Source organism: Bos taurus, chromosome 14 (assembly GCF_002263795.3).
Source record: "Bos taurus isolate L1 Dominette 01449 registration number 42190680 breed Hereford chromosome 14, ARS-UCD2.0, whole genome shotgun sequence".
Classification (NCBI taxonomy): Eukaryota; Metazoa; Chordata; class Mammalia; order Artiodactyla; family Bovidae; genus Bos; species Bos taurus.
The window spans coordinates 77,428,652-77,436,763 of record NC_037341.1 but is presented as its reverse complement, the minus strand read 5'-3'; the positions used below and the strand labels follow the sequence as shown (position 1 = coordinate 77,436,763).

Below are 8,112 nucleotides of genomic sequence, written 5' to 3'. Positions count from 1 at the left end.
CAGTGAGGCTTGACTGCAGAAGCTTCACAGGGTTGGGGGGAAATAGAGACTTCATTCTTAAAGGGCACACACAAAATCTCACGTGTACCAGGACCAACAGAGAAAGCAGTAATTTGATAAGTGCCAAGGCTAGGCCTACCTGCTGGTCTTGGCGGGTTTCTTAGGGAGGCAAGGGGCAGCTCTGCCCCGCCCTGGGGACATAAACAGTGATGGCAGAAATACAGGGGAGTGTTCATCTATGTGAGTTCACTGGAGGCAGACATCTTGCTTGGATCATTAGACTTGGCCCCACCCAACAGCCTGTAGGCTCTAGTGATAGAATGCCTCAGGCCAAACAACACAGCCCCTCTGGTCAGCAGACAGGCTCCTCAAGACTTCCTCAGCCCAGAGCCACCTCTAGACATGCCCCTAGTCATGGTCCTGCCCACCATGGAACCAAGACCCAGCTCTACCCCTGAGGGGTAGGTACCAGCCCCTCCTGCCTAGAAGCCAGCACAAGCCTCTCAGTTCAATCACTCAGTTGTGTCCGAATCTTTGCGGCCCCGTGAACCACGGCACACCAGGCCTCCCTGTCCATCACCAACTCCCGAAGTTTACTCAAACTCATGTCCATTGAGTCGGTGATGCCATCCAACCATCTCATCCTCTGTCGTCCCCTTCTGCCCTCAATCTTTGACAGCATCAGAGTCTTTTCCAATGAATCAGTTCTCTGTATCAAGTGGCCAAAGTATTGGAGTTTCAGCTTCAGCATCAGTCCTTCCAATGAACACTCAGGACTGATCTCCTTTAGGATGGACTGGTTGGATCTCCTTGCAGTCCAAGGGACTCTTGAGATTCTTCTCCAACACCACAGTTCAAAAGCATCAATTCTTCAGCACCCAGCTTTCTTTATAGTCCAACACTCACATCCATACATAACTACTGGAGAAACCATAGCATTGACTACACGGAACTTTGTTGGTAAAGTATGTCTCTGCTTTTTAATATGCTGTCTAGGTTGGTCATAACTTTTCTTCCAAGGAGCAAGCGTCTTTTAATTTCATGGCTGCAGTCACCATTGGCAGTGATTTTGGAGTCCAAAATAATCAAGTCTGTCACTGTTTCTACTGTTTTCCATGAAGTGATGGGACCAGGTGCCATGATCTTAGTTTTATGAATATTGAGCTTTAAGCCAACTTTTTCACTCTCTCTCACTTTCATCAAGAGGCTCTTTAGTTCTTTTTCACTTTCTGCCATAAGTGTGATGTCATCTACATATCTGAGGTTACTGATATTTCTCCCAGAAATCTTGATTCCAGCTTGTGCTTCTTCCAGCCCAGCATTTCTCATGATGTACTCTGCATACAAGTTAAATAAGCACAAGCCTCTAGACCAGCCTTAACTACCAGGAGACAGATACCAGAAGTAAGAAAACTAAAGTCCCAAAGCCTGCAGGCTGAGTCCGCACATGCAGGCCAGACACTTTCCTGGGACCAGCTGGCCCCTAACATTTGGATGACGGGAGGAAAGGACATTGGGGCCACACAGGAGGGCCAGCAGGGACAGTCACTTCTCCAAGGTAGAGAAACATAAAAATGACTCCACTGTTAGAGGGTGTGCACAGACTCTCATATACTCGGGACCCAGTGCAGAAGCAGTGGTTTGAAAGGAGCCTGGGTCAGACCTACATGGAGATCTTGGGAGAGTTTCCTGGAGAGGAAGGAGGCAACTGGAGCTCGCCCTAGGGACTTAGACTCTGGCAGAAGCCATTCTAGGGAGTTCATTTCTACCTCATGGACACTGATGCTGGCACGTGCCCATGTGGAATCTTCCCTCAGTTCTTAAGACTCAGGACCCAGCCCTGCCCCTACCCACCAGCCTACCGTCACCAATACTAGTGGGCAGGCACCCGGCCCTGCCCACCAGTGAGCCTGCTCTAGCCTTGAAACCAGCCTCAGAGGCCAGAGGGCTAATCCTAACCCCAGGACAACTGAACCCCCATGGTCTATGAACCCAGCCCACCTACTAACGGTCCAGCACGAGCCCTGGGATGGGTGGGCCTCAGCCTCGCCCACCGGCAGGCCCACCCAAGCTACAGAACACGAGAGGGGTGTCAGGAACCAGTGCTATCCAATATCAGCTCTGGGACTCCACGGGCCCTGCAAGTGGGCCTCAGGATGTGGTTATGCCTATGAAAAGGTTAGCACTAGCCCCAAGTTCACCCACCAGTGGGCAAGAACCAACCTGGAATTTCTTGGAAACTGACCCAGCCCACTGCACTGGTGAGTGAGTATTAGTCCTCTGAGCTTCTGCACCCAGCCACCTCATGACCTGGTCTCAACAACCAATCGTCAGCAGCCTCCACACAAAGCAGGGCCCGGCCACCAGCTGGACCAGGGACTAACCAAGCCTACCAGACTGCTTATAGTAGTCAGCCTGCCATAACAGAAGGACCCTAGCAGCCCACATCGAGGTACCCCTAGAGCATTTACCTCTTGTGACAAGAGGGGAGAAGACTACTGGGACTCATAGCTGTGTCTTCTACAAGAAGCTACTGCTGGGAAATATAAGCAACCTACCAAATACACAGAAATAAAACATCTAGTCAGGCAACATAAAGTGACAGAGGAACATGTTCCAAATGAAGGAACAAGATAAAACTCCAGAAAAAGAAGTGGAGATAGGCAATCTACCTGGAAAGAATTCAGGACGAATAAGTTTTAAAGATGATCAAAGAACTTGGTAAAGAATGGAATTCTTTAGTGCAGAACTAGAAGTATTTAACAGCAGAGTTAGAAAATACAGATAACAACCAAAGATGAATATAATAACTGAAATGAAAAATACACTAGAAGAAATCAACAGTAGACTAAATAATACAGAGGAATGGATCAGCAACCTGGAAGACAGGGTATTGGAAATCACTGATGCTAAACAGAAAGTTGGACTATAAAGAAAGCTGAGAGTGGAAGAATTGATGCTTTTGAACTGTGGTGCTGGAGAAGACTCTTGAGAGTCCTGTGGACTGCAAGGAGATCCAACCAGTCCATCCTAAATGAGATCAGTCCTGGGTGTTCATTGGAAGGACTGATGCTGAAGCTGAAACTCCAGTACTTTGGCCACTTGATGCAAATAAGACCCTGATGCTGGGAAAGATTGAGGGCAGGAGGAGAAGGGGACGACAGAGGATGAGATGGTTGGATGGCATCACCGACTCAATGGACATGAGTTTGAGTAAACTGCGGGAGTTTGTGATGGACAAGGAGGCCTGGCGTGCTGCAGTCCATGGGGTCGCAGAGTCGGACACGACTGAGCCACTGAACTGAACTGTACTGAACTGAAGCCCCTTTGCCCAGTCGCAGAATCCACCTCCCGCCCCGCCCCTTCTTGCCCCGCCCACCCTTCTCGCCCCGCCCAGCCTCCCGCCTCGTCCCCTATCGCCCCGCCCCCCATCGTCTCGCCCCGCCTTCAGCGAAGCGCAGCGGGCCGTGCGTCACTTCCGACCATTTAAAGGCGGGCCCCGCCCCCGGCGCGCCGGCTCGCGCTCGCACCCCGCCCCCGGTCGCGGCCCCCTCATCACGGCCCCGGGCTTGGGGAGGGGAGGGGAGGGGCGGAGGCCTCAGGTGGGTGGGCGCCGCGCACCTGTAGCTGCCGGGAGCCGGCGACCCCTCGCCCCGCCCTTGGCGGGCGGCGACGGCCGCGGCCGCCCGGGGTCCGGCCCGGCAGGTGGCGGAGCGCCGGGACGCGATGGCGGCGGCCGAGCCCGCGAGCTGCGCGCCGCCCGGGGCCGGCAGTAGCCGGCACGAGAAGAGCCTGGGGCTGCTCACCGCCAAGTTCGTGTCGCTGCTGCAGGAGGCCAAGGACGGCGTTCTGGACCTCAAGGCGGTGAGCGCGGGCCGCGGTCTCAGGAGGAGGAAGGGCGGGCCGCGGGGTGAGGGGCGCGGGGCGTGAGCCGGGGCCGCGCCGCCGACAAAGAGCCGCGGCGCCCGCGTGGCGTTCACTTCAGCGCGCGGGGCCTGGGCCGGGCGCCCTGGGGGTCTCCGCTGGTGCGGACTGGCGGCTATTGTAGGCCATTCCTGTGAGGGCGTCCGTCGGTTGTTGAAAACGCAAGCAGGCAAAACCCGAGTTTGCCACCTCTTCTGGATGAAACAAACAAAACGTGAACTCTTCAGTCCTCCTCTTAAAATAAGAACAGTAAATAAAAGCACCTCTCCCTCTTACACTTCTTGTCACAATCCTGGTGACGAAGAGGGATGTTTGATTTGTGAGTTAATTTGGGATCTGAAGCAAGCAAGCAAAACCGGTGTTTGCCACCTCTTCTGGATGAAACAAAAAAGTCAACTCTTCAGTCCTCTTAAAATAATAATAGTAAATAAAAACTCCTCTTTTACACTTTTCACAATCCTGATGACTAAGAGGGATGTTTGATTTGTGAATTAATTTGGTATCTGAAGCAAGCAAACAAAACCCGAGTTTGCCACCTCTTCTGGATGAAACAAAAACGAAGTTTGAACTATTCAGTCCTCCTCTTAATAATAGTAAATTAAAACACCTCTCGCTCTTACACTTCTTTTCATAACCCTGATGACTAAGGCACGTTTGATTTGCGACTTAATTTGGTATCTGATACACATGTATAAAAGTGAGACTTGCCATCACACGACGAGGGGACGTTTTATAACTTCCACCAAAAGAGATGGAAGTGCCGCGTAAACTCTCCGGTTTCCTGAGACCTTGTGCTTGGTCTGTTACTACAGTTTCAGAATTTTCAAACAACAACATGCATCAAAAGCTGTTCTGTTAAACAAAGTGACTTAACCGTTCCAGGCCGGATTTGGAAGGATTCCACAGCGCCGAGGAGCAAGAGAATGTGATCACTTGTATTAAAATTCAGCCAGCACACCCAGTTTAAGAACTAAAGCTTTAAGAACAAATGAAAATTTAATGAGTCAGTAAGCATTGCAGGCCTTTCCTAGGCATTACCCCTGAATCTGGTCTGACACGGGGGATTGGTCCTAGCCCCTAAGGGAGTGCTGGGACAACCCTACCTCCCTTGAAGGCTGCAGTTATCAAGGCTGTGCTGAAAGTAGGCTGCAGCGTCTGAGCAGAGAGGGTCTTCTAGTTTTCCCTTACCTGAAACTCAAAAAAAGAGGCCAACTTGATGGCCCCTGCTAGGAGCCCTCCTCTCAGGTTACCCCAGGAGGTGAGGTGTGTCTTGGAATGTCCTCTCCATCTCTTGGATATAATAGGTGTTCAGTAAGTGATTGTTGAGTTATCTGAATTGTTCTACTTTTATACAAAGAAGGCGTGATGCACAAATTTTGCATTTTTGAAAGTGATTTCTAGTCTTTTTTTCTGGAAATGTTATTCTTAGAATTTTCCTACACCTTTTGGAAATTCTAGTCCTTTTTTTCCCTGTCCCCTGCCCCCAGCTCTTTCCTCCATACCTCTCTCCCTCCCTAAAAGTGGTTTACAGCATATATAATAGTTATGAACTAAATTGGATTCTGTGTAAAGAATGTCACGGTAAGTTATGAGGTCATCGGTGAAAGCCAGGGATGTTACACAACACAGCTTGCAAACTGCTATTCAGAATCTAGAAATTCAGTTGTATCCTGTGACATCAGTACAGAATCAGGAAAATTTGGGGTTTTCCAGATGAAACTGAGCTCTAAGGGCTGACTGTGAGGGCTTCTACAACTTGCCTGGAATAGGATGGAAGTTTGCCCTTGCTTTTCCCTCGGTTCTTTTGTGTTCTTCCTGTTTCCTCTGTGGTCAGATTTTGCTGTCCAGAAGTGAAAAAGGCAGTGAGCGGGAAGTGGAGTTTTAATATTTCATAACAACTTTGTTTCATTCATCCTGAAACTTTCCTAAAAGTTCAAAGGTTTCTGCAGTAACAGTAGGTCTCATTATATTAATGACTTTTTACTTGTAGAGAGCACTTTGAAAAAACAGTATTCTTTTTTTACATATATATGAATGTAAATTTCATTTATTTGCATTTGCTCATATATGTGTAAAATCTTATATTATAAAAATCTTATACTGAAATCTTTCCAATGATGTTTCTTACTGTGCACCATTGTAAAAGATCATAATGACTTTTGATGATACATGTTGAAGATGGATTAACTCTGATAAGTTTCTCTAATTTGAAATTAATTATAAAATCATTTTCTCTTATGTTCTTACTTGGGAGTAGTGTATTTCTTACATTCTTAATTGGGGGTGGTTTATTTCAACCTTATACACTTGATATTTTTTAAGAGCAATTAATGAAAGATTTCTGTGAATATCATGAATATAAAAAATATTATTTTTACTTGGATGTGTATTTAACCATCACATCCAAGTATCTTCAGTTCAGTTCAGTTCAGTTCAGTCACTCAGTCGTGTCTGATTCTTTGCGACCCCATGAATCGCAGCACGCCAGGCCTCCCTGTCCATCACCAACTCCCGGAGTTCACTCAGACTCACGTCCATCGAGTCAGTGATGCCATCCAGCCATCTCATCCTCTGTCGTCCCCTTCTCCTCCTGCCCCGATCCCTCCCAGCATCAGAGTCTTTTCCAATGAGTCAACTCTTCGCATGAGGTGGCCAAAGTACTGGAGTTTCAGCTTCAGCATCATTCCTTCCAAAGAAATCCTAGGGCTGATCTCCTTCAGAATGGACTGGTTGGATCTCCTAGCAGTCCAAGGGACTCTCAAGAGTCTTCTCCAACACCACAGTTCAAAGGCATCAATTCTTCATCACTCAGCTTTCTTCACAGTCCAACTCTCACATCCATACAGGACCACAGGAAAAACCATAGCCTTAGATATCCATAAAATATCAACACCACGTAGATGCTATTTTTTCCCTAACTTAGGACATATACTACTGAAGAATAACATAATGCTGTATCTTAGAGATAACTTTCTTCTTAGTAATTTAACTAATTGAGGACATAGCTTAACAAAGCAAACACATTCTAATAAAGCTATTCTAGTATAATTTAACCATAAGGAAGGAATGGAAACACTTTTGAAGTAGTTTAAGATGTTTTTATTCAATATGTTCCTCCTACACCCCCACCATATAGCCTCATTTACAACAGTGGGAGTGGGGTAGTTACTGTTTATTCCAGTGAGATGACAAGTTATGTCATGGTCCTCTCCATTTATGTGGTTTGTCAATTTATGCTGTTAGTAGTCGGCATTTATTGGAAGCTTAGTACATGCCAGGCATTTTACATATGCTAACTAATGTTATGTTCCTAACTTTAGAAATTTGGCTGCTGCTGCTGCTAAGTCGCTTCAGTCGTGTCCGACTCTGTGCAGCCCCATAGATGGCAGCCCACCAGGCTCCGCTGTCCCTGGGATTCTCCAGGCAAGAACACTGGAGTGCGTTGCCATTTCCTTCTCCAGTGCATAAAACTGAAAAGTGAAAGTGAAGTCGCTCAGTCGTGTCCGACTCCTAGCGACCCCATGGACTGCAGCCTGCCAGGCTCCTCCGTCCAAGGGATTTTCTACGCAAGAGTACTGGAGTAGGTTGCCATTGCCTTCTCCGAGAAATTTGGGCTAATCATCCCCAATTCACAGATGAGAAAACTGGTATGTTAAGTAACTTGCCTAATGTCACACAGTAGAAAGTGACAGCTGTGACTTGAAACTAGACAATTTTTTCTTATTTTCTGGGCTATACTGCCTTTCAGCACTCTTAAAAAAGTTAATTTCTTATTTAAGTTTTTCATCTCTGTAAGGGCATGGAATCTTTCTTGAAAGAAAGATCAGATCAGTTGGTCAGTCCTGACCAACTCTTTGCAGCCCCATGAATCACAGCACGCCAGGCCTCCTTCTCCATCACCAACTCCCAGAGTTCACTCAGACTCACCTCCATTGAGTCAGTGATGCCATCCAGCCATCTCATCCTCTGTCGTCCTCTTCTCCTCCTGCCCCCAATCCCTCCCAGCATCAGAGTCTTTTCCGATGAGTCAACTCTTCACATGAGGTGGCCAAAGTACTGGAGTTTCAGCTTTAGCATCATTCCTTCCAAAGAAATCCCAGGGCTGATCTCCTTCAGAATGGACTGGTTGGATCTCCTTGCAGTCCAAGGGACTCTCAAGAGTCTTCTCCAACACCATGGTTCAAAGGC

The 8,112-nt window shown here is 47.7% G+C and overlaps 1 protein-coding gene across 4 annotated transcripts in view; it reads left to right on the top strand.

The window, feature by feature from the left end:
• Positions 1-3,488: 3,488 nt before the first annotated feature.
• E2F5 (E2F transcription factor 5) overlaps positions 3,489-8,112 on the top strand; it is a 36,067-nt gene continuing 31,443 nt past the window's right edge. For all 4 annotated transcript variants that reach the window (XR_009490553.1, XR_009490554.1, XM_002692830.5 and 1 more), the window contains exon 1: positions 3,489-3,864. Coding sequence is in view for 2 of the 4 variants with exons in the window: in XM_002692830.5 (XP_002692876.1) it covers positions 3,727-3,864 (138 nt within the window). In the remaining 2 variants the exon portion in view is untranslated. The remainder of the gene's footprint in view (positions 3,865-8,112) is intronic.